The sequence below is a fragment of the Gopherus flavomarginatus genome, chromosome 15 (assembly GCF_025201925.1).
Source record: "Gopherus flavomarginatus isolate rGopFla2 chromosome 15, rGopFla2.mat.asm, whole genome shotgun sequence".
Classification (NCBI taxonomy): domain Eukaryota; kingdom Metazoa; phylum Chordata; order Testudines; family Testudinidae; genus Gopherus; species Gopherus flavomarginatus.
In genome coordinates, this window is record NC_066631.1 from 28,018,165 (window position 1) to 28,044,517 (window position 26,353).

Below are 26,353 nucleotides of genomic sequence, written 5' to 3' on the forward strand. Positions count from 1 at the left end.
TACACCATGAACTCGGAGGCCGTCAGACACTCCTGCTACCTGCACTCGGCCTGATCCTGTATCTGGCTGCAGACCCAGCAGTCCCCATGACGGCAATAGGAGCTTTGCCCTATATTTAGTGCTGAGTTGGTGTGGATAACGAGTTCCCCTGCAACAGGAAAAAGGCAATTAAAAGAACTCTTAGTCTGTGTTTTATAGGGATGGTTACAAGATCTGTTACATACTCAGGTTTGAGGGATGGTATTATATACAGGTAACAATGTAGGGATTTGGTGTAGTATTGTTCTGTTATTACTATTTGTCTTATGGTTGCACTGGGGTCCCACTGTGCTAAGAACTGTACATCTACACAGTAAGAGACAGTCCCTACCTGCTGAGCTTACATCTAACTAGACACAACAAACAAAGCAAGGATTGTCATCTCTCTTTTTTTACAGCTGGGGAGTTGAAGCACAATGAGATTAAGAGATTTGCCTAAGGTCATCCAGGAAGTCTGTGGCAGAGACAAGAATTGAACCCAGGATCCCAGCACTATACCTTCAGCTTCCCAAGACCTTTTTTTTCCTTTGATTCTTCTTTAACTTAAAGGCAGCTGACTTTTAAATTGGGGGAGGGATTGATCTGTGGTTTGAGTATGGGCCTGCTAAACTCTAGAGTTGTGAGTTCAATCCTTGACAAGACCATTTAGGGACCTGCAGTAAAGATCTGGGATTCGTCCTGCTTTGAGCAGGAGGTTAGAATAGATGACCTCCTGAGGTCCCTTCCAACCCTGCCATCCTATGGAAGGGATAAAAAAGGAAATGAAGAATTAAACCAAATACAACTTTAAATCACCCCAAAAGTCCCCCCCGATGACATAACCACCCCTCCAGGGGGCGCCGTTGCGGAGCAGTGGAAGCGCAGCCCCAGCAGAAGGGGACTGGAAACCTCGTGCTGGAGGGAGCTAGAGGCGGCAGGTTCATGTCAGGCTGCAGGTTTTTTTCCTGTCGCTGGAAAACCAACCGAGCCGAATTTCTCCTCCCCGCGCACGGCCATGGCTTCCCGGCCGTGTGCGAGCAGCGGTGCACTAAAGGCGCAGGCTGGTGGTGTTTCTCCGCCTTTCACGCCGTAGATAAGACCCGGGGGGGGGGGCTCATTCTGTGCCGCTCGGTCTCCCCTCCCCTATCAGCCCCGGCGGGGCGCAAGGCGGCACAGAGAAGCCGGCTACTTTCGGTATCGTTTGCGGCCGGACTCCGACTCCCTCTCTTCTTATTGGTCCGAAAGTTGCCTTTTAACCCGAGGGCTGTAAACACGCAGCCCCTTTCCGCGGCGCGCAGGGGCGGGCTCATCGGCCGGGCAAGAGACCCGCGCAGCAGCGGGACAGCGACTTTTGCGGCCCCCGGGGAGACCGGAGTGCGGCGCACGTGGGCGCCGGGGAAGAGGCGCTGGGGGCGGCAGGCCCCCCCCGTCTGCACCCGGGGCCAGCTGGCCTGCTCCTCCCCCGCTCCACCCCCCAGCGCCGCTGCTCTTGGCCGACCAGCCGGGGACCGGAGCTGGGACCCAGCAGCGGGGGGGTCCCGCGCTCCAGGCAAGTGCCGCGGGGCGGAGCCGCCGCCGACCCCTCTCCGCGCCCGGGTTTCCTGCCCGAGGCAGCGGCACCTGGCCCCGCGGCCAGCACCATGGGCGAGCGCCACACGGACGGCTTCTCCTGCAGGTACGGCCCCTGCCCGCGTCCCCTCGCCGCCTGGCCCGGGGCATCCCTCTGCCCGGAGCCCGCCTCCCGGGGTGCCCGGGGATGTGGCTTTGGTTCCCTGGCGCTGTCCCGGAGCGCAGCCCGGCGGTGCAAGGGGCCCGATCCCCCCCCATTGGCACCACCACGTGTGCGCTGAGCGCCGCCGACTCCATCCGCCCTAGGCAGGGACAGGTGCGGGGCTCGCCGGGCAGGGGCCGGGGCCCTTCCCGCCGGGCTGCCCTGGAAAGTGAAAGTAGCGGCGGCCGCGGCTCCTATTCCTGCTGCGTAGGGAGGGGCCGCGCGGGGGTGGGGCGCGGCCAGATCCTCCCGAGCCCCCCGGGAGCTGCGGGGCACAGGGGCTAGGAGCTCCGCAGCCGCTCCCCGGAGCCTGGGGGGGCTGTTCAGGCCTCTCCAAGCAGGAGCCTAAGCGAGGCGGCCTGAGGCTCCAGGGTCAAGCTGTCCCCGTCCGGGCCGGGGGACCCCACTCTGTGTCTCTGGCCACGAGGCGCCCCCCACGTGCCCGGGCCCCTGTTCCAGCCGCCCAGCTGCGGGCTGACAAGCCCCGGCCCTGGGACTGGATGGAGCGCGCCCCGGGTCTGCGGCCTGATCTCCCGGGCAGGGTCTCCCTGGGGCAGCCCCAGGCTCAGTCCGGCGAGGCAGAGACCCGGCTCCCCCCCCCCCTGCATTCACAGCGGGGGTTGCCCCCGGGCCGGGCAGCCGGACCGCTGAGGTCGGTGCATCGCACCGGGGCAGAGCCGGACTCGGCTCGCTGGCGATGTTGTCTTCAGGGCTGGGATGCTCGCTCCCTGGACCAGCCCTGCCGCCGCGGCACCCGGGCCCGGCTCCTTGCCCCCAGCAGGGACGCTCCCAAGCCTGCGGCTGTTTGCTGAGGTGGTTTGACAGCCCCCGACCTGGGATTTACTGGAGTTGTTGTTACCGGTTGAGTCAAGATGGGCTGGGGAAGGGGGGTGGTAGGTGGCCCGCTGGGGGCTCGAATTATTCTTTGCAATGAGGTAACTGAACAGGTGGCGGAGAGGGGAACTGACAACATGCTGGGAGAAGCCTTTTTCTGAGGCACCTTTGCTGGGACTGGAGTTTTACCAGCAGGTGATTTGATCGAGTAGAAGGGCCTGTGAAATCAAAGGGAGGTTTTCGCCTTTAGCTTCACTGAAAGCGGATCAAACACTAATATTTCCTTATCAGTTACCTCCCCCCCAAAAAAACTCCACTTTTATTTATAATTTACAAAACTGGGCATTTCTGGCAGTTACAATTTCTTGTTTGTGATGATAAAACCTCAAGAAGGACCCTTTTATTTTTGAATTGGACCCACAGGAGTGGCCAGCCTGCTGGCACCCCAAACTGTTTGTTTCTAAGGAGAGCTCTGTGGCTTTGCCTTGTGTCTAAGCAGGGAAATCAATGGTTTTTACTTTCAAGTCTTGTTTTGTGCGAGCTCCTCGTTCGGTTGTGGAAAAACCTCGGCAGGATGATAGAATTGGCACAAATCCTGCAGAGGGTGTGGGCATAAGACAAAGTGTAAGCTGCTTAAATAGCCTGTTTTGTTAGAAGGATCATGTTGTAACACACTAGTGTTGCCACTGCAAACCTGTAAAGGACCAAATTCAGACCTGGCGTGACTATACGTTTGTAAAGCTAGGTAAGTAGGTCCCAAGAGAAGGGTGGGGGGGTGTGAGAAGGTGTATGACTAAGCAGGGGGCGTCTGCTTTTTAAACTCTTCTGTTAGGTACTGTTCCAGCGGCACTCTGCTCTTCCACCTCCCCATTGAGCTTACGCCAATGTGCTGATACGTAACTTAGACCTTACGTCCATTATAATGTGGTTTGATCCCAGTGGGTACGTGAGGCTGCCTTGATATTTATATTGCTCGCATCACTGAGTTAAAGAGACGTTGTCTAGACACAGAAGTTGCACCGGTTTAACTTGACTTGGCCTTGTTAAAGCAGTGCAGCTTTTCTGTGTGGGTTGTTCGAGACTGGTTCTGTTGGTTCAGCTTGCAGCTGTACATTTACCAATGCAAATTAAACCGAGATACACTAGCTGTAAACTGATATAAGATTGTGAAAACACACAAGTTGCTCGGGTTTAACTCAATTGATATAAAATCACTCTTTGAGTTAAACACAGCTCTGTGTACGGACAAGGCCTCCAGCAACCCTTTTATCTTTCCAAACGTTGATATTTAAAAATAAAACCCATGTTGATGAGGGGGGGAGGAAACCAGCGTGCACTCACCAGGCACATGCCTTCGTCGCCCCTCCTCCCCCTCACGTGCACCACAGTTTGTCTTTGCCCACCGTGGCGAGAGGGTTCTATAGTTTACCTCTGCTTGTTGCAAGGGATGTGTTCTTTCATTATCAAGGGCACCTGCTCCCTGAGCTTCAGTCTCACTCTGTTGTACACACGCACATCAGTTTTCTATCTTTCCCTGGGTTGGTGGGTTTTTAAATATTTCTGGATCTTTAGAGATCAGTAGAAAAAAGTTCCCAGAAGTACTTTCCACATCCTTTGCCTGCTTAGTGCATTTATTTCACCATCTCTCATTATTCGATCAGTTTGGAGCTACTGTAATACCTCTAATGGTGTGTTCGATCATTATTCATACGGAGTCTTTCTCACGGATCCTACACTAACTTCCATTTGCTTGAGTGATTGGAACACACGTTTTATTGTCAGGATTGCGGTGGGAAGCTGCTCAGCCTTCAAGCAGAGGGTGGCTAACACTTGCAAAGGTCAGTTCATGAGCAGGTCACAGCCTGGTATGGTGGCAATAACCTGCCAGTCACTGGGATGCCCGCTGGCTTTTCATGCAGGTGTAAAATAACGGGGCAGTTTTTAAGGTGTGCAAGTATTGTCATGTGTGTGAGATTCCAGTGACCTTTAAAAAAATGTTGGGGCGAACACTTAAGATTTCTTTATACACTATATTATACTATTGAAAAGTCAGAGTCACTCAAGTGAGATCAGAATGTGGCCAGTTATGACCGTATTATGTTGTATAAATATAGGTATGTTTGGGTTTGATATCTCTTCCCACACTGGTGTAAATCAGGAATAACTCCACCAAAGTCAGTGGCATGATGCTAACCTGATTTTCCTCTTCATTACCTGCAGGGGTATATGTTTAATTACAAAGGAAAAGCCCCTTGAAATTCTATAGCATTGCAAAATGTTAACTGTTAACAGTACTTGACTTGAAATAAAACAGTGATCAGAGTTGGAAAATTGAATGGAAGTGTAGCAGTCAGGGTGATGTCAAGTAGTGTCCCAATTCCTCTGAGGCTGGGAAAGGGAAGGGGAATAGCAGCCACATGGACAGTAACCATGGATGCAGGGGAGTAGCGCATTTATGAGTTCACCCAGAGGTGTGGGGAACAATAGTGCAAGTTCTTGCCAGGCTGCTGGAGCCTGCCAGCAGCATGACCTGGGAAGTGGCAGGACCAGGGTTAGCCAGGTGATCTGCTGATCGGGTGCATTCCCCCGGTCTTGTTAGAGAGGCTAAGGAGTGAATGAATGGGGCATGGGACTTAAGCACCTTTTCACCCCCCGAGGGATAGTCTCTTCAGGTCAAGACTAGAGAGCAGTTTCTGCTGCTCCCACCCACGTTGTACCCACTCTGCAGATGCAGAGGATTTCAGTCTTCCCAGTTGCAGCACTACGTTTACTTTACTCAAACTGGTTGCTGTGTCAGGTTCTAAAGCATGGTTCATGTATGATCGTGCTGGCAGCGTGCTAGACAGAGCAGCCTCAACCCTGCTAGGCAACTGCCTGGCATACAATGCTTCCTTTAATGTGTGTGATCCTGGAGAAAAACAGTGAGTTTGTTCGTAGAATTTAGTTCTGAGAACTTTGTTTTGTTTGAGAAGTAAGTCGTAAGCAGGGCAAGAGTGTAAATGTATGCAGAAGTCATGTTAAATACTCCTTGAATTTAAAGGGTAGCTGTCAGCTTAAAATCCATGAGTCTGGAAAACTCTGATTTCCTTATGTGTGTGTTTATGTTCAGCTGATAATGTTAAAATGGAAAGTATTTTTTTAAACATCCAATTTACTTTTCAGGGTTTACATCAATTGTTTACATTTCTTTTGGCCCCAAGAGTGGAAACAGAGCAGTCAGTTTCATTTTCAGCTTGCCTTGCCTAGCTCTATTTTTGCCATGTTTGGGTTGCAAATGCTCCCTGGGGATGTTACCTTTTGGGGTGCGGGGGTTGTTAGTTTTTTTGTTGTTTGTTCTGTTTTGTTTTATTTTACTATGTTTTAACAATTTCCATTGTAATGGCAAAAGAAGAGTTTGTTCTTGGGTTTTGTAAAAGGTGAATTTTACGAATCCTCAGTGTGGGGCCATATTTCATTTGATAGTGTCCTTTTAAAATAGACTCTTTTTGCATGTGTGTGTGTGTGTGTATCTCTTTTGTGATAGATGGTGGGCCTGATTCTGAAGCTCTTGCATTTATCACTAGGACCCCTCGCTGAAGCAGTGGTTCTCAATCTGTTTACCATTGTGGGCCACGTATGCAGCTCTCTGTGTATTGTGTGGGCTGTATCCATGCAAAGATATACTACCTGTACACTTACAAAAAAAGAAGGTTTTGTATTTGTTATATGACAGCAATATGATTTAAATCGATAACAGTACCTGTCAATTCAGCACTGGCAAAAGTCTGGCAGGAGCTTTTAAATTAGAAAAATAACTCAAAAATGAATTAATTTCCTGTAGAGGTGGCATGGCATGGTTTGTGCCACCCTCCCTGCTGTGCTGCTGCTGACGGAATGCCCGGGGAGTGTGGCTGCAGAGCTTGCTTGCAAAGATGGGGAGCTCTGCCTGGTGCAGGGCATGCCCTAGCCAGGGACTGTCCCCCGTGCACTCAGCTCCCCCTATCCAGGGGCTGTGTCCCATAGCCCTCCATCCAGGGACTGCCCCCAGCCACCCGTCCCCCCCCCGAGTCTGTCCCCCATGCACCAGCTGCATTTCCCGCCCCCCACAGCCCTAGCCCTCTGCACTCATCCCTCCCTGCGCTGTCCTGGGCCCCTGCACCCCCTTCCCCGTGCCTGCTGGTCTCCTACCTCAGCTGCACATCGCTCAGCCATGCCACCTGCTCTGCCCACCTGCTGCTGCAGTCCTAGTGCCAAAGAGCCTGCTGCAGCGGGTGTCACTGCACCACAGACCTGTGGGGTGGAGGGGTGCTGAGCACTCTGGCCTCCTGCCAGTGCTGCTGGGCCTGATCTTGCTGGGAGGGGGAGGAGGTGGTTGATGCCACTGGGCCTGATCCTACTGGGAGTGCTGATGCGGGGCCTGATCCTGTGCCACCTCTTTTTTGCACTCACCCTGGCGGCTCTGGGCTGGGGCAGTGCCCCTCCCACCCCATCCTAATTATGCCCCTGAGGATGTCACATGGGCTGCAGCCGTGTGCTGATTGGGCAGCGGGTTGAGAACTGCTGCACTAGATTGTGTCCCAACATCTCTACAAAAGGGACCCAGTTTGATATGTGACTACAGTGTTAGTGAACTGCTCAGGGGGACTAGGCCAGATGGTCAATGTTAGCTCCATGCGAACTGAGTACCTGGCCCAGTGTGCCTCCCTCGCGTTGTTCCTACTATAGTCAATGACAAAACTCCAATTGGTTTCACTGGGAATCTGCATCGGGCACAGGAACGTGAACGCCAAGTAGATCATGTGCTTGTGCTGATGCTATCGGTAGTTCTGGGGCCAGTTGCTGTTCGGGCTCTTTTAAAAGCTTCAGCACTTCTCAGCTAGGAGAGAGATTCTCTATTCTGCTGTAGCTTCCTTGCTTTGAGTAAAGCAGAGCTCATTGCTGTTGTCAGAAGCACTCAAATGAGCATGTGGAAAAATGGAAGCTCGTGATAGATCACTTCTTTTAAAGTGTGACCTATGCCAGGTGACCTATTGGAGTGGTGCCTCTCTTTGCTGCTTTGTGGTGTAAAAGAAGCCTCTTTCCTGCTTGTTTTTCCTTTAGAAATATCAGGTACGTCAAGTCCCCCCTTTTTGTGTTGGTCTGTTAGGCTGATGCAGAAGCTGTCTGTCCTCTTAGAGCAGGGCTGGGAAATCCTTCTGAAGGGGACTTTCTCCCATGTGTTAGCAAAACCCAGTGAATAAACATCCCCCCGCCTCTCAAACAAACCAGCTTTAATTGCCTTGCTTTGTGTGATGTCACAACCCCACCGGTTCCCCATTGGTCGCTGAGACCTGAATTTTTAAAGTATTGAAACAAATAGAAAGCAAGTTTGGGTTTTAAGTTAAAAAACCAAACAAACGCACACACTCCAAACAACCAGCAACAACTTTTACCGTCATAAAAACGTGCCAAAAAAAGAAGCCCCAAGCTCACTTTTTTCTCCCCTTCGTGGATCACCCTTAGAGCTTGTTTCTGGAGCTGTCTGCATGACACATTCTGGGCCAAAGCATTTGGGAAGCAATTTATTAACATCTCCCTACAGTAGTGTGATCAGATAGCAAGTGGGAAAAATCAGGACAGGGGGTGGGGGGTAATAGGAGCCCCAAATATCGGCACTGTCCCTATAAAATCGGGACATCTGGTCACCCTACCCTACAGTATTAGGGAATTGCTGCCAATGCGACCTCACTAGAACATGGTCCTTTACAGGACTGCAGCCCAGCTTGATGATTTACACAGACTAGGCCAACCAGTGCTGATGTAACACAGATGTGGGACTATGGTGTTCTAGTGGGATCCTCCAACAGGGCAGCCTGTGCTGCCTGGACCAGATGTGTAAGCAGGCAGCATTGCTTTGGGTCAGCATTTCTGAGACGCTGGGCTCTAGGCAGCTTGTTTCCACTCAGCACAAACAGAGACACCCCCACTCTATTCTGCACACAAGGGCAGCGCAGCCTCTGCTGTGCGCCGAAAGACAATGATAAACAGGAAGGGAAAACATTTCACATGCCTGCACCTCCTAGAGACCAGTCTCCGAAATGCTGACCCAAAGCAATGTTCATTTGAAACCTTATTGGAGCATGGCTGCTGAGCTGCATGCTAATCTGTTTTGGTCAGGGCATGCCAGAACCCCAGGCTACCGTTTCCTGGCATGGGCTGACCCCATGTCAGGTCCTGAGGCCGCCACTTCCCGGCATGGGCTAAACTAACAAAGGTGCTAACTGTGAAAGTGATTTTTCTGAGAACGACTCTTCCTTTTGGAGCTAGGCTGAGACCACTATATTCATTGCAGGCAGGCCCCCAGTCACCAGATATAACTTTGCCTCCATGACAGGTCGCGTTTGACCCCTGATCTGTAGGTGGAAGATTTTGTATCCTGTTACCAACTCCGCTGCACAGACCTAGAAGTGTTCCATCACCAGAAGCAGCAAAGAGTCCTGTGGCACCTTATAGACTAACAGACGTATTGGAGCATGAGCTTTCATGGGTGAATACCCACTTCGTCAGATGCATCATGCTCCACGAAAGCTCATGCTCCAATATGTCTGTTAGTCTAAAAGGTGCCACAGGACTCTTTGCTGCTTTTACAGGTCCAGACTAACATGGTTACCCCTCTGATACAGAGCAAGATTTGTGGTATATGTTTCATGATGTGCTTTGTTTTATGGTTGAATGTTTTTTTTGTGCATGTAGAAATAATGATGATAGCTCTAATGGGTTCTGAGGTACACATGGGGGGGGCAAAGGGGTTTGCATGCAGCGTGTAAAACCAGCTAGCTTTTGGAATGTTTGCATTCAGTCGGTGTTTCCATCACATTTACCAATGAAGTAAATCTCTCCGGGCCTAATTGTGGGCGGTGCTTCTCATAGCCTCAAAGCCAATAAAATGGATCTAAAAAGAAACGTAGCCCAAACCAGAGATGATTACCATAGTTCAGTTTCATGGAATATAACAAAGTGTAGTGGAAAGAACGTTCATTTTCAAAACGGATTACAAGGAAATACTGTTTTCAGACGGTGCATAATTAGACTGTGGAACTCATAGCTACAGGATGTTATCGAGACCAAACATTTAGGAAGATTCAGAGACTGTTCAAGCAGCAAAGAGTCCTGTGGCACCTTATAGACTAACAGACATTTTGGAGCATGAGCTTTCGTGGGTGAATACCCACTTCGTCAGATGCATGTAGTGGAAATTTCCAGGGGCAGGTATATATATGCAAGCAAGCTAGAGATAACGAGGTTAGTTCAATCAGAGAGGATGAGGCCCTGTTCTAGCAGTTGAAGTGTGAAAACCAAGGGAGAAGAAACTGGTTTTGTAGTTGGCAAGCCATGTCAACTACAAAACCAGTGTTTTTTATTGCCAATCTGGGTGAAATAGGGCACATGCTTCAGCTCCCATGTAATTTAGGAGATATTTGCATCTGCATGCAGTCAGAATTCCCAGCAATGTAATATATTCTGTCCACTTTTGAAATGGAGGAAACTCTGGGACTATATTTCTGATTATAGTCCTGGCTAGAAAAATACATTGTATTTTGAAATGTATTTTCAACTGCTTGCCATTACTGCTCCCAGCAATCCATTGTCACATATCAAACATTGGATTTGGGCAGGTATCATGGAGCTTGTGCAAGCAAACAACCTCGTTCATTAGCTGGTTTTGCTGGCACATTCATGGAGGCCAGGGGAAGATCTGCTAGTTCCTGTGAGCAAAGCCTCGTAACTTGCTGTCATTTATCAGCGTATTAAAGGCACTTCTGTTGAACTGAATTGCTCTATATGTGTATATGGTGGTGTGCATGGGAAGGGGTCAGCTGATCCATAGGTGTGTGCAAGGGGCATGTTATGGTGTGTTAAATCAGAGAGAGTTGCAAGAATCCATTGGTTTCTTGGCTACTCTGTTAGTCTGCCAGGGAAACAAGACAAGTTGTCTCCTTCGTAGAAGTGTGCATGGGGAGCTTGGATTTGTTTTCTGCCCCTGGAGGGCAAGTGCAGTTGGAGAAGGCTCCTTTAACAGCCCTGCTGTCTATCCACATTTCAGCAGCCATTGAAATTCCATGAGCTGAGCACTCTTGTTGTCTGCGGGAGGAAGCCAGAGCTGTGCCCGAGGATGCTGAGTCATTCGCAGGCTGGCAGAGCTGATAGAAGGAGAAACTCAGGGGCCCAAAGGGGGGTGAATGGCTGGGACAGTCACAACGAAGCACATCCCACTCTGCCTGGTTCTGTCTCTGGACCTGTTTCTTCCTGGGTTGTTTCATGTCCTGTCAATTCCAGTTATTTCCAAACACACACTGTTATTCTGAGAATATTGGGCAAGGCTCGGATGGCTCTCGACAGATACAATCTCTCCCTGCCTCGAACATTCGAAAGACGTAATAAGAAGCGCAGTGGGTCTGCATAGATATTGGTCCACTTTCTGCACAGGTTAAAGTGTTTATCATCCTGGGGGACCCTGGATGTAAACAAGAAGTGGCGTGTTCTCTGCTTTGACGTGCTCCAAATCTCCTTGCTCTTTCCATCCAAGTTATTAAACCCCTTGGATTTTCTAGAAAAATGTAATCAATCCCTTTTAGAAAGGGCTTCCCAGACGACGTCACTAACTGTCCGCCTTAATCACAGGGAGGCTTACCAGAGGAGCACTAAGTCACACGTCCCCGGAGCAGCAGGATATTTAGCTAAGTGCGGACGAAGGATGTTTCCTGTTTGAACAGAATGTACGACTTTGATAAATGCTTCAGGCAAGCAAAAGGTACAAGCAAAAGGTACAGGAATAAGCAGGCTCCGCAGAGCCAAGCTGCAGAATGTGGTGGTTAAGGACAAGTTAGTGGGTAGTTACAAATCTAGCGTGGAATGTTTGTGTCTGTAAATTCAAGGTCAAATCCTGCAGTCAGTAGCCAGGAGTAGGGGCTAGGGAATTCAGTCCTCTAATCTTCTCGTATTGGTGGCATTCTGAAGGTGAGTGAGGCAGTCCTTAAAAGGTAGAGGCTCTGGAAGGCCATTAGAAGGACAGCATTGTCAGAGTCGCAAGGCATTATGTGGTTTGTCTCCAGAGCAAATCTGCTTAGTGTAAGGGTGGCTTTTCTAATTGTCAGCCCTGTAATCTCTCTGTGGGATCTGAGAGTCAAGCTGGGTTCTTTCAGGCTCACACTTAATTACTTGTAATAGAGGTTATCAGAGCCAACAGCTGTCCTTAGTTACATCTGCGAAATTCTGCTGTCCTCCGTGAGGTTGCCCGTGTGTGGTTGAAGGCAAAATTGGACCCGGCACCTGGAATTGAGGGCCCAATGATGCTGCTCTTTCTCATGGTGAGTAGCACCGTATTCCATGAGTAGTCTCGTTGAAACCAATATGAGTGAGAGGCAAAATCTGGGTCTGAGTTAACAAACCATGTGATGCATGTGCCAGAACAAAATCCAGCTCACTCTTCCATTGCTACCTGGGTTGTGCAGGGCCAAGAAGAGGTAAAAAACACACACTTTGTCACTAAGGTTGGACGCTATGACTCTGGAGACTCATGGTGGGCTTGATCCTGGTCTGCCTTTAGCCATTTTTACAGAGCTGTGACTGTCGATGTCAGTGGAATTATTCTTGTTTGACACTTATGTAGGTGAGAGGAGAGTCAACGCTGGGAGCATGGCTAAGAAGGAGCCTTTTTTCATGGTCCCTTGTCTGGTGACCCCTGCGGTTTGAGCCAGCCAGCTGATGTGTTTTTATTATTATGGACTCCTTCAGTCATCGGCACTAAAGAAGGAGCTCTTTGGAGATGAAGGGGTCCTGTGGATTTAGCGGGGAGCTAATGAAGGTGAGATTGACTGGTTTAGGAGCATGCAACAGTTCCCTTGAAAATGTGGCTCACAGATGGCTTGTGGAGGGCCTGCTTTCTGTTGGGTTCACAAAGCTGCAGCCACACGGACACTGGGGAAAAAATGAAACCGTCCCCAACACCACTGTTCCATGTTACTACAACGAGACCCCTGGTTCCCACGGTGTGCCTGGGCACAGGTGGCTGTCACTGGGCTTGTGGGCTAATGTACAGCGGGGGCAACTGAGTTGGACTTCGTGTCGCTTCTAGCAGACCTGTTTGTTCAGGCAATAAGGGCTGGTCTTGTCTCCCAAGGAAGGGAAGTGATCCGGGATCAGGCAGTGCAAACAGCTGCCACCTTTGCCTCCGCACGCACTGCGTCCTCTGGAGGTGGGAATTGTCTCGGGTCCAGGTAATGGAAGGATTCATAGACTCTAGGACTGGAAGGGACCTTGAGAGGTCATTGAGTCTAGCCCCCTGCCCTCATGGCAGGACCAAATACTGTCTAGACCATCCCTGATAGACATTTATCTAACCTACTCTTAAATATCTCCAGAGATGGAGATTCCACAACCTCCCTAGGCAATTTATTCCAGTGTTTAACCACCCTGACAGTTACCTAGAGGGAGAGTGGCTGCTGTTGCTGCTTTAGGGGAATGAGGATGCTGGTTGCTGCATGGGCAGGGGAAATGCCACGATGCTGCTGTTCTGGTTCAAATATTGACACCTGTTTGAGCCACCCAGATTTGGCTTTGCACAACAATAACTGCAAACCCTGTTGTTTATGTTGGCGTCGGTCCAAATATCCAAAGCTCCGAAACAATCCCTCCTGTTGATGAAGTCCATAGGGTGAATCCCAGCTGAGACTGTGAGGCAAAAACTCCTTTCTTCATCACTTCCCATCCACTTGTGGCACTCAGGCCTGTGCGTGTGAGAATTAGGTTTGCGAGCATTAAAGTGGTGATTTAAACAAACATGACGCACCAGGAAAACCACAGGGGTTAAGTGTTGGGTGGTTAAGCTCAATTCTGCGTGTCAAGAATCATCTGTAAATCAGATCCCTACGGCTGGGTTACGAGCATACCATTTAGAATGGGTGCACCAGTGAATCGTCTCTCGCAGAGCTGAGCTGGCAGGGGTGCTATCTTTCTAGGTAATATGCTTAGAAGAGCAGAGAGTTTCAGATAACAGGCATGTCTGAGGGAAGCTTGGCTTTGGCAGCTGTACCTGCAGGAAAACGTGTCTGGCCATGGAGAGTCATGCAGAGTAAGAAGCTTGCGCTTGTTTTGGGGGGGAGCTGGTGCACGTGAGTTTAGTTGTGGCGTCAGTGTAATTACTTGCCTTTTACACTCCCCTGTGAGCCTGCCAAACGGCAAGCCAAGTGTTTGTTCTTTACCTGGACTTTTGCAGAAAGTTATTGATCCTCCCCACCCCTGGCTTTATTGGCTCATCCTCTTGAGAACTAACATCTTAAACTAAAGTGAAACCTGCCAGGCTGTTACGCATGGGTAAAATGAAACTGTGCATGCTTAGGGCAGTGGAAGGGAGAGATGCACAGAAAGGAATTGAAAGCAGCTATGTGAACAAGGACCCCTGGAATGCTCAACATGCTTGTAAGACACTGAACTAATTTAGCTTCTCAGCATTCCCTTGGGACTCGTAATTTTTGCCCAATCTTACAGATAGGGAAACTGAGGCACAGTGCAGCTAAGGAACCCACCCAAGGCCACACACAATTATGGCAGAGCCAAGAATCAAACCCAGGAATCCTGATTCCCAGTCCCTTCACTAACCTCGAGCTGATGGGTGCCTTGCTCTTGATGTTTAAAAAACAAAGCTTTCCTTTGAGAGACAAGGTGGGTGAGATAACACCTTTCATTGCACCAGCTGGTGGTGGAAGAGACAAGCTTTGTAGCTATACAGAGCTCCTGTTCTGGGCTCGGAAAAGTACCGAGTGTCACAGCTAAATGCTAGGTGGAAAAATGGTTTAGCTTCAGGGACCATTTAAGGTGAAGTAGCCAGTCAACCGGGGGTGGGGGGGAAAGTAGTGAGTTAGGGATTCTTGTAATAAGCCATAAATCCAGTGCCATAAAGACACTATATGGCTTATTACAACACAGAGATGAGTAATGGCTTATTACAGCAATCTCTTGCCCACTAGGTCACCTCCCTTCTCTGTCCTATGACTGCAGGGGTGTTGATGGGCCTTGAATGGTCCCATATACTAAACCGTCTGTTCCCACCTGGTATTTAGCTCTGACACTCTGAGCATCTTTCCTAGTCCTGAATGGCTCGAAAGCTTCTCTCCCACCACCAGAATTTGGTCCAGTAAAAGGCATCACCTCACCCGCCTTGTCTCTCTAATGTCCTGAGCCCAGCAAGGATACAATACCGCCCAAAGCTTCCCTGGGTCACCTTGGAGTAAGCTGCCGTGGAAGTGGCAAGCGCCACGTGCCACTCTGGAACTTTTATCCGCTTATTTTCGAGGTTGATTTTCCTCCCCCCCCCATCCCCCAAGGCACATTGCTGCACATACTGGTAAATCTTCACTTTAATTGTTGTCTGAGCAGCAAAACTTCCATTAAATCCTCCAGTGGACCTGGAGATGTGGTTCTGAATTCAGTCCCAACTGTGTGCTTAAACGCTACATAACATGGGCTTGAACTGACTTGCTGCCTGTAGCAGAGAATCGTGGCCTGTTGTTACTTGATGGCGTAGGGCCTGGTTCTGGTCTCTCCCCTTTTTACCTAGCGTGGCCACTGCTGCATCCCTGGAATACCGGACGTTCCGGTGCTTCCGGGAAGGATTGGCATGGGACCTCCCCTGCCAGTGGGACCTTGCAGAGGGGTGTACTCTTCATAAAGGGGCCACTCATTCTTGATACTGGATAAAACCACGTCCTGTTTTGTCTCGGTACCGGACAGGGGACAAAGCCATTGTTAAAGAGGACTCTCCGGTATAAAACTGGATAAGTAGCCTGCCTAGCTTTACCCTAGTGCAGTTCTGTGGGTCTCCCAGGCATTACTCATCTCAGGGAGAGTGAGAGCAGACTCGAGTTCTTTTCTAAACTGATTCCCACTGCTTGTGTGCAGCTAAGTACTTGGGGAAATCCCTCCCTGAATTAATGAGAGTTTGTCTGAATAAGGACTGGAAAAACCGCAGCTCTCTCACTGGTGTAAACGTGGAGTGATTGGACTGATGTCAGTGCAGTTCAGTCAGCATAGAACTATTGCGAGTGAGATCAGAATTGGGTCCTGAATGAGGGCTTCAGGATTTGGCGCTGTGTACACGTTGTACAACTTTACTGAAATGCAGCCACTTCTGGGGTGGAAGGCAGCACGTCACACAGCAGTCACAAGAGGGGAAGTGTCATAGGATCTGTAATATGTGTGGAGAGTGGGTGGGACGTTGGCTTTTATAAGGTGTTATCCCAGAGCACGCCCCCTTCCCTCCCCCCCCCCCCCCCCCCGCAAGTCATCTGCGTGGTATTTGATCATTTGAACCTGTTCTTCCTTCCAGGGACTCCAATGCTCTGTCATAGAGCTGCTCCAGCGCAAACCCTTGTGACTTGCACTGGTGCAAACTGTAGTGCACGGAGGGCAGGTGTGGCTGCACTAGGGGCTTGATCTGGTGCACTCCACTGGTGCCTGAAGTCCCTGTGTTGACAAGGCCTGGGCTCTCCAGGCCTGGCGTTTCCGTCTCTGAACCGCCCTCTGCTGGCCTGTCAAACAGACAGAGCCCCCCACCGGCCCCGAGAAAACCCCTCATGCAGCCTTTCTTCCTTTGTCTTTGCAGCGCACCTGAATCGCTCCAGTCACTGCAATGAATGGCCAGACTATCCCAGCAAGCACTCCCGGGCGTTCCCAGGGCTGGAATGAGTTCTGCGAACGGCACGCCATCAGCACGGCCAAGGAGCTCGCTAAGAAGTACCTGCTGTTTGCCACCGAGAACCCCCACCATGACCTTCTGGCAGCCGAGAACTTCTCGGTACAGTTCACAGACCTCTTCCAGCAGTACTTCTGCAACGAGGTGAAGGAAGGTTTTGCCATGAGCCAGTTCAGGGTCCTGCCCTGCAGCAGGGTGCGGGACTATAGGGAGACCAGCAAGAGGCACGCAGACGCCTCTTCGGGGCCGGTCGCAGCCAAGGTGGAGACGCAGCTGACTGCCCACTCTGAGTCCGACAGAGCTGCTGACACTAACGTCCGGGACCTGCCCAAGTCGTGGAGCTCTGAGGAGCTGACGGGGGCAGCCTCCCCTCTGACCACCAGGAGACACTTCTCCCTCACCCAGCTGCGGAGGAGCTGGCACAGGTTCCTGCGCAGGGGATCCTCCGAGGCCATCCCGGGAGAGGGGGAGACGCCGGAGCCTGCTCTCAAGCCTGGGCTGGCCAAAAAGATCCTGCCGTGGACCCTGTCCCGAGATCAGGCTCACGAGGTGTGCAAGGAGGGTCTCTTAAAATATGGCATGGTAGATGAAACCACCATGGACAGTGGGACCCGCTGGCAGCGGTGCCGATTGGTTCTACGGAAGGCAGGGATGTCAGACAATGAGGAATATGTCTTGGAGCTGTTTGATCCCCCCAAGGTAAGCGGCCGGAGGTATCTCAAATCGCTCCCCTGTTTGCTGCTGGCCACGGCTCTTCATTGCTTATGCATTACTGGAGCAGTGGGTCTCAACCGGGGATACGTGTACCTCTGGCGGTAGGTAGAGGTTTTCCAGGGGTACATCAGGTCATCTAGATATTTGCCTAGTTTTACAACAGGCGACATAAAACGCTCTAGTAAAGTCAGTACAAACTAAAATTTTTATCCAGACAATGGCTTGTTTATACTGCTCTATGTACGCTCTGAAATGGAAGTACTATCTTTATATTCCAATTAATTTATTTTATAATTATATGGTAAAACTAAGGAAGTCAGCAGTTTTTCAGGAATAGTGCGCTGTAACACTTCGGTATTTTTGTCTGATTTTGTAAGCAAGTAGTTTTTTAAGTGAGGTGAAACTTGGGGGTACTCAAGACAAATCAGACTCCTGAAAGGGGTACAGTAGTCAGGAAAGGTTGACAGCCACTGGGCTAGAGAATCGTCCCTAGCTGCTCGAACTGGGCTGGATTTGCATGGTGGGATTTGTGGTTACTCCTTTGTCTTGGAGAGGAATAGGCCAGGTCCTCAGCTGGGGCAAGTTGGTCTGGCCTGACATGTCCCTAGCTTTTCTTTTAGAACTCAGGGCCTGTTTGTGAGCCATGGTTCCACTTTGTCCCCACTGGAGGAGCCAGATTAGGTCTGATTTGAGGAAGTGGCCTTTGCTTCCTGGTGCTTATATCCCCATAAAGTGTAGGGTGGAATTCCCCTGCACAGAGAGCTGCGGCTCCTCCCTTACGCAGCTGTTATTGAAAGAATCCCACAATGGAGACAAGGAACAGGTGACCTAGGGAGATTGGGGAATCCTGTCCGGGTGGTCTAGGTTTACCTGCAGTAAGATGGACTAAATCAGGGTTTCTCAACCACTGGTCCGTGAGAGCTCCCTGACATTGTTTGGGAAGGCAGCAAACCAATCCCTGGTATCAAAAAGGTACAGAAACACTGGATTAGGGAGGCTCTTGGGCTGGAAGGAACCTCTGCATTTCTGTGATGTTTCTTTTCCTCTACAAGTTCAGGATGAGATCTCCGACTGGCCTAAATCTGCCTGGCTGTTTTTACTTGTATCGTGGTTTTATTTAAAAAACAAACAAAAACAAAACGTGAATCAGCTTCAAGTTATAAAGGTTTCTAGTGGTTGGCTCTGAGCGAGTGAATTGGGTGTTCATTCCAGGAATTCCTTGGCATATTTCCCTTGGGCAAAGAGATTCATCACTTTTCCATTATGAGCGTTCTCTGAGTGGGAACTGAACTGCCAGTGGATTCAGTTGCAGGGAGGGGTTGTCAACCTCTGTTCAAAAATATGGAGTTGAAATGAGTTTCCAGCTTTGGAAATAAGCAAAGAAGCCTTGTGCGTGAGTGTTTTATTGATTACAGTTGGTGAAAGCTACACTTCAGCTGGTTTATTTTCTTACTGGAGGAATACAGCATTAACGTTTAAACCTTGATTGAGCCTCAGAATAATAAAGGGTCACCTGTCCTGGGTCTGATCCTGCCTCCAGTGACGTCCATGGGAGCTGGACTGGGCCCTTGGTGCCGCTCTGAAAGTGAAACTTCACCACACTTAGACTTTGTGCCCTACATGTTCAGAACTTTGATGCTAGGTGAGAGTCATATGGATTCCTGTCGGAGAGTTTCTCCTTTGCTTCTGCTTCAGGCTTTAGGGCCTGATGTCTGGCAAGATTAGCTTTGTTGTGAAACCTGCTTCTCGTGTTTTGTGAACGACTGGTGCTTAGAATGGTTTGAGATCTAAGCTGTCAGGTGTCTGAGCTTTCTGGGATTCTGCTCTGATGAGGCACTAGAGCGCTAGCACCCTGGGGAAAAGGCCGGGAGTGGGAAGAAAGAGCTAGCAGGAAATTCTCAGCTCTGTTACTAGACGTCCTTTGTATCTCATCTGGAGCCTCCAAAGCTGGGTGAGCGTTACGAGCCCTGCTTTTCCAATGGGACTGAGGCACGGAGGGGTTAGGTGATGTGCCCAAGATTATGCAAGGAATTGGTGGCAGAGCCAGGAAGAGAACCCAGGGACCTGATTCTGGTCTTATCCTGGGGAGACCCCATTAACTTCAAGAAGTGACTAACTGGTGTGATTGGTGAATTGGGCTCTGAGAGTCCACCTGTCTGGGTTCTTATGTGGCCCTTATCACTGTAGTAACTGAGTATGGAGTCTTTCCTCCTGGCCCCTCTTCTCTCCCCTCCTCTCCCCTTCTGCTAGACTGGGGCTGTCCCTGCTTGGGTATATGGTGCTATATTTGGCCAGGAAGTAGGATGCTCCTCTGTAACAAAGGGGCTGCATGGCGTTCGCACGTAGGCCCCTGCCCTGCTCCGTGGAGGGAGAGGATTATGCTCCCTTTCAATCTCAGCCGCAAGGTTACATGTTCACAATGCCCAGCCCGGGCTGGGACATGCCCACCCTGAATCAGCACAGCCAGACTTGCAGCACCGAAGGGCGCAGTCTGGCCCTGGCTATGCAGTCGAGTGAGCGGTGCCCTGTGGTGACTGGGAGAACCTATGCTGCTTCCTGGGTGGAAGGGCACAGACTGTTCTCTATCAGGGACCTGAATCGGTTGTTCCCACGCAGGCAGGTCAGCTCCTGAAGTGCCAGGGAGCTTTTCTTGCAGGAGTCTGACAGGAATGGGCCAGTGGGCTTTCTGCCTGGGCCAGAACTGCAGGAGAAAGCCCCCTAGAGTCTGTGTTAGCTTAGTAGAGACACTTAACACAGCCCTGTATCTCTGTACCCGCGTGGTCTCCTTTATTCCCCAGCAGGGCTGTTATGATAAATAGGTTGACTAACCACCGCTAACTATGTCAGAGAAAGTAAAACATCTCTGTGTTTCAGATTCCTTGAGAGCCCCTCTCTGGGCTGACTCTCTGGGCTATTTTATAACCTTCTGATTTCCTTGTTGGGTCTTTGACCATGGCCTGTGAAAACCTTGTCTAGTTCCTCATGTCGAAAGTGCTGGTTGTTGCACTTTAGGGTGCTGTCAAAATAAGAGCAGCAGATGCTTCTATTGAAGAGCTGGTAGTCTAGAACTTAGATACAACACCGCACCGGAGGAGAAACACAGAGAAGGTGGAGGGTTGGAGAAGGGTTTCAGAAATGTACAGCACATAGCACAGGGAGCCCTGATCCCAGCTCGGGGCCCGTAGGTTCCTCTACAATACAGATAATTCATAGTATCACTTGGGTACTGACTGGGCGCATCTCCTTGGTTTCCAGTGTTGGTTCTTGTACATGTCTTGGGAGAAGGGAGTTTGCAGGAGGGCCTGGACTCGGGGGAGGGCCGAGGCTTGGGTACCTGTTCAGCGCACACCTGTGATACAGAGAAGGAGGGAAATGAAAGGACATGGACGCTGGTGACTCTGCTGGTGCCGGCTAAGAAATGCAGACCTTACTAGGAAGGGCTGATTGGCCCAAGAATGGCTGTGTCCAGCAGAGATATTGGATCATTGATTGTCACTGGGAAGGTGAATGTGGGACAGATGCCTGCACAATGGACTGATGGCTCCGCAGGGCTGGCTGCTGCCTCGGAGGGGGGGACTTTGATCGTTGACTAGAGCGGTTGGAGGGTTTGATGGGTCTGCATGGTCCAGTTTGGGGAGAGGTGGCCGTGAAAAGATTGGTTCTAAGGAGCCTGGGCAAAAAGGTCCCCAGGAAAACCCCTGTGTAGGATTTGATATTGGCGAATGGAGGCATCCATGGTTGGCTTATCTGCTTGAAGCACTTAATATCCAGACTGTGGGCCACGTTCCGCTGTGTAACTCCATTGGCTTCGGGGGGGAATTGGGTCTAGTTTGCTGGAAAATTGGTCAGGTTAATAAAAGCTGACAGCCCATGACCAACGAGCTCCAGTCTGCCGGGGGTGGCGGGGGGAGAACTGGTCTGCGGCCCCTAACGCCCATCCCAGCTGTCACCTGTTGGCAGCCTTGGAAGAGATAAATAAACTCCCTTGGGCTCTAGATGCAGCTGTTTCAGGTCAGAGTTAGGAATAGGGTGACCATACATCAGTCCCCTTTTTCAGTTCTGTCCCGGCCATCCCTACTTTTTGCCAAAACTGGGCATTTGTCCTGGCTGCAAGGCAGAGCGGTGGCTGCTGTCCTGGGGTCAGCTGAAGGCAGCGCTGCCTGCCAGCAACAATGGAGAAATTTGCTGCTGGCAGGCAGCGCTGCTTTCAGAGCTGACCCCCGTCAGGGGCCTACAGCTCAGGAGGTCAGCCCCCGTCCTGGGTGGCACGGAGCTCAGAGGGGTCAGTCCCTGCCCCAGGCAGCATGGGGAGAGCGGCCCTGGTGAGCCCAGGGCCATCCCGTCTTTGCTTTAAGGAATATGGTCACCCTAGGGATAGTGCCAGGAGGGCATGGGAGAAAGAGAGAATCTGCTTCTTTTGCCTTTAAAGGTGACCAGCAAAGAGAAAAGGCCCTTTCTGAAGACTTTATGATGGGGACAGAGGGCCTGGTGGGATAAATGTCTTTCTTTATTTTAATGAGGTGCTTACATTAGAACGTCAGATCTTGTCTACTCTGGAAGAGTCTATGATTAGAGAACTAGTGGAAAGTTGAGTAATTTTTTGGGGGGATGGATTTTTAGTCAGACTGTTTAAGACTAAGTTCTGTGGTGGTTTTTTAAGGGGGGAGGGGGATGGCTAATCTCCCATTTAACTTCAAAGACTAATTAACGTTCTGGAAAAGAGAAGCCTTGGCTAAAGTTTCGAGAACCTTGTCTCCGAATGGTTCTCTAGTGCACAGTGCATCTGTACAGATCCACGAGGTCCTCCAGCAAAACCAGAGAAGAGTAGACTTGAAATTCTTGATATTTCTAAATTAAATAGCAGGCAAACTCCACCCTCCCAAAAACCCTTTAAAAATTAAAAATCAGGCTGCCTCTGTATCACTGAGAAGTGCAATTTAAAAAAAAAAGACAAAAATTAAAAAAGGCTTTCCAGTTTGCCTTCTGTGTTGCTTTTATAAATGGCTGCTGGTCGCTTGAAATGAGCACCCACCTCACGTCCCTGGAACCGCCTGCTGTCCGTTTCATCCAGTCCATGTGGAAATGAGCAGTGTTTCAGGTCTGCTCATAGTACCACATAGACCACAAATGAAGAGAGAGCAGTTTGCACCCTGACATGTTTGTGGTGACGCCTGGGTTACATGTATTGGTTTCACTTTTCACAGTTCCCCATGAAATCAGTTTCAGTAACGGGTAGAATTTGTAACAGATTTACACCTCCTTGCAGTTTCTCCTGAGCCTTTCTGCGCACGTGCACGCTCACACAGAAACTGAAATGTCTTCCGTATGGGCTGTCTATCTAGCGCCACTCCTTATTCAGAGATTGGCCTCACACAGCCTCTGTCCTCAGACAGTTCTAGGCACAACGGGCTCGGTCCTGCTCCCATCAGGTCAATAATGGCCCTTCCACTGGGCCAAATTCACCCTGGGCATAACTCCATGCCCTGCAGCAGAATTACCCCAGAAACGAATTTGACCTCTGACTGCAACAGAAGCAGAATCCAGCCCAATAAGATTTGATTTGGAGGCTAATGTTTAGTGACCCCTGCTTTTCCCAGCGATCAGAGCAGGCCTGCTCTTAGGCAGTGTTTCCAGAGCCACAGCCGGCGCTGAGACCCCTACGCCCAGCGCTCTGCCAAAATGCTTCATGAAATGTCGTCACAGCTGAGCTCTGTGCAGAGCATCTCACGCCAATCCAGATTCACCTGAGGGGCCAGACTCAGAAGAAAACTCTGGGCTTGGGGAAATGCAGCAGCGGCAGCAACCCTCAGTGGAGCCGGGAGGAGAGGGAACTCGGCTCAGGTAAGCCGCACGAATAGGGCCTTCTGACCTGCAGCATGGTTAGTTATTTTAACTGGGCAGCAGCACTGAATTCTGGCTCCCAGAAGACTTAGATGGAAAGAAGAAGCAAGCAGACATCACCTCCAATTCCCTCCTTTTTCTGCTCACTCTCAGTGGTGCAGAGAGGGGAAGACGCTCCACCCAAGCCCACGCCGGCGTCTTTGCGACCAGCGTCTCTGTGTCTGCAGAGAAAGGGGGATTTCACAATTTCCCCCAAAGGGGAGTTCTCCCTCTTCGCTGTTAGTCATTGCAGCCAACTTGCGGAGCAGCACGTGACCTGACGTGAGGATGTGGTGATAAGCTCGAAAATCAGATCTAGGGGCAGGCAAATTGCGAGCTCTCAATACTTGGTTTGTGTTTGCTGTTGGCGCTACGCAACCATCAACTTGTGCTAGCTGGCAAAGCAGGATCCATCTGCTAAACTGTACAGCTGCAGTGACAGGACCAGGAAGCAGTTGGGCAAGGCAAATGAGCGCTGGAGCTCTGGGATATCAGGCTGTATAGCTCTGGTCAGTTTTTAGAGGTCTCGGGGGTAAATTCATTGCTAGGGCAAGTGGGAGCAACTTAGTTGCAGCCAAGAGAGTGGCATTCCCTCTTTCATTAAAGAGCAGCTGAAGTCAGCTGCATTCTTGGGTGAGATTGAGGACAGTCATTTCAACAGAGCCTTTCATTCCGAAGCTGACCCAAGTCTTTCTGGTTTTACAAATACCCACTGAAGTGCAGCCGCCTCTGGGATGGCTCACTGCAAATGTTTAGCCGCACACAGCAATGCTGCTCAGTTGTTTGAAATCAGAACTGAAGAGTACCACCACGTTCAAGGAGAATGTGAAATTAGCCCAGACAGGGCACCAAGATACGTTTTTCTCCTTTCTGTCAGTTTATACTTTTCAGTCCTACCTGTGGCCAGTGGCTCTAATTAACCTATTGTGTTTCCAAATAGTCTTTGTCTTTTCAAAGCAAAGCGCAGCCTGGCTTGCAATCTGAAAGCAACTGTAGTAACCACGTGCATTTTCCCTGATCCAGTTTTATCTTAAATGCCATTTTTGGTTTTGTACTTCATGTCTTTGTATTGAAGGAAATAATTGCCAAGGAAAAGCCACAAACTGCGAACGCCCGTGGAGGTGGATAAAACAATAAACACAGACAAGTAGGGGTATCCTCCACAGAATAACGCTAGCTCCTCCTTTGAGCTCCTGTTTGCAGACCCCTGTCTCTCTGGGTCCTGGTCCATGAGGAGGGCTCCCAGGGGCTACAGTAAAACAAATAAAGAATAATACTATTCCAGTACTGTATGTACAGAAAATTGGGAATTTAACCAGTTTATTTACATTGCTGGAGTTTTGTTTGTTAGGGTTTTTTTTTTCTTCTATACACCTCTACCTCGATATAACGCCGTAGGGATTTTTGCCTCCTGAGGACTGCGTTATATCGGGGTAGCGGCGGCAGGGCTCCAGCGATGATTTAAAAGGCCCGGGGCTCCCCACAGCAGCCGGAGCCCCGGGCCCTTTAAAGCGCTGCCCGAGCCCCGCTGCTGAAGCCCCAGGGTTACTGCGCTATATGCGAACCCGTCTGATATCGGGTCATGTTATATTGGTGTAGAAGTGTATTTAGAGTTAAAGTCAGTGGTAATGGCACAGATGCTGGTGTTACACATCAGGCCTGAGTCTGATCCTATTACACTATTACTCCAGGGAGTAACCCTGGAGAAGTCAGTAGAGTTACACCAAGGTAGAAGAGGAAAATCAGGCATGCTAGGTGCAGATTAGTCAGGAAACTGGTATAAGTGGCAAGGGGCCTGGTACATGTACCCGAACCTGTGTATACCTTCTGGCCATGATCTCTCCATGCATGTTACACTCATTTTGCACACTCACTGAATGCTAAATCAGTGCAGGCTACCAGTTATCACACCCAATTTCTAACCGATTTGTGCCCAATGTGGCATTTATTCTTCTGTTTACATCACTACTAAATGATCAGTCCTGCAAGCACTTACGCACGGGTAACTTCACGCAGCAGAGTAGCCCTATTTAGTTCAGTGGGAATGACATAAGTAAAATGACTTGTACATAAATGTTTTCAGGGATGGGATCCTAAATTTGGCCCTTTGTCTGAATTAAGGGGAATGCTCTAATGTGATTTACGCCAGTATAAATCTGGAGTAATTCCCAGTGACTTCAGTTGATTTGCTTTCCATGTGCGGAATCAGAATGTGGTCCAAATACAAATAATTTTGGCTTCAAATTTGAAGTTGGGTTTTTGTTTTTTATTGTTTTAAGTAAGAAAAAGGTGGTGATTAACAATCGGATATGAACTGAAATGCTTAATTGGTGTTAAAACAATGGAAAACATCTTTAAAATGTAAACTGCAAGTGGCAGCCTCAGAAACCTAAATGCGGTTGTCTGTTCTTAGTTTTATTAATACCAGATAATGAAACTCATTGGAAACAGAAAGTGAAACTGATCAGTCTAGTTTCTCAGCCAGGCTGATTGAAATGCAAAAAGAAAACAAACTGCAGAAAGGGAGGAAAGTATATTTAGCTTTTGAATGCTTGCCCTGTTAAAGTAACTGAAGTTGTTGTCATTCGTAACAGAGAAAGGCGTCTTTTTCAGGTTATGGGCCCAATCCTGAATTCTTTCTCAGGCCAAATGCCTGCTAAGCGGGTGGGATTCTGTTATGTATACGTACTCCCAGAGCTCTGTGGAGCGACTCAGGAGTTACACGCTTTGTTCATAGCTTGTTTCAGTGGCAGTTTTGACTGAGGGAGGAGTTCAAGTTTGGCCCTCGTGGTTCTTCTCTTATCAACATCCCAGTATGATCAACCTCCGTCTCTCAAAAATCATGAGATGTAAAACAGACAGCTGCACCTTTGGGTTCTTGGTCATTTGCCTTGGGCTCCTGAGCCACTGGGGTCACACTCGGGCCCCATTTTCAAGCTTTTTTTCTACCACCCCAAGGACTAGAAACTTACTGGGGTTTTTGTTTGTTTGTTTAACTGAAAGTGAGATTCTCACCTAATCTTATACCTGCAGGATCTGAAGCTGTACGAATGGGGTGTGTGTCAGTCAGGCAGGCAGTCAGAGGGCTCTGGTAGGCTAGAGCATTGCAGCTGAACTCGGGCAGACCAAGCTGTTTTCCGGAGAGCTGCTCTCCTCTGAGAACTGCTAGGGTGATCTCTAGGATTATTCTTTTTCAGTTCTTTCTCCTCTGGAGAAACCTTTTTCCCCTCCCCACCTTCTCCCCCAGTAAACTCGAAAGAGGCCTAATCCTGTCAAGCCCGCTGTGCACAGCATCAAATAGACTAGGGTTGCTTTGAAGAGCTCAGATCTCGGGGTGGGTTGGCTGGCTGGGGCTGGCATTGCATCTGGCAGCAGGGTGGCTGCAGAACTTGGCCCGCCACGCAGTGAAAGCCAGGGTGCAGTGCCAA

The 26,353-nt window shown here is 49.8% G+C and overlaps 1 protein-coding gene across 4 annotated transcripts in view; it reads left to right on the forward strand.

The window, feature by feature from the left end:
- The first annotated feature begins 1,594 nt into the window (after window positions 1-1,594).
- SH2B3 (SH2B adaptor protein 3) overlaps window positions 1,595-26,353 on the forward strand; it is a 100,090-nt gene continuing 75,331 nt past the window's right edge. The window contains exons 1-2 of one of the 4 annotated variants that reach the window (XM_050924337.1): window positions 1,595-1,693; window positions 16,242-17,030. In XM_050924337.1, the coding sequence (XP_050780294.1) occupies window positions 16,269-17,030 (762 nt within the window). In that variant the 5' untranslated portion in view covers window positions 1,595-1,693; window positions 16,242-16,268. Of the gene's footprint in view, window positions 1,694-7,474; window positions 7,712-12,263; window positions 12,447-16,241; window positions 17,031-26,353 lie in introns of those variants that run through there. The other 3 variants (XM_050924339.1, XM_050924336.1, XM_050924338.1) reach the window with 3 other exon arrangements.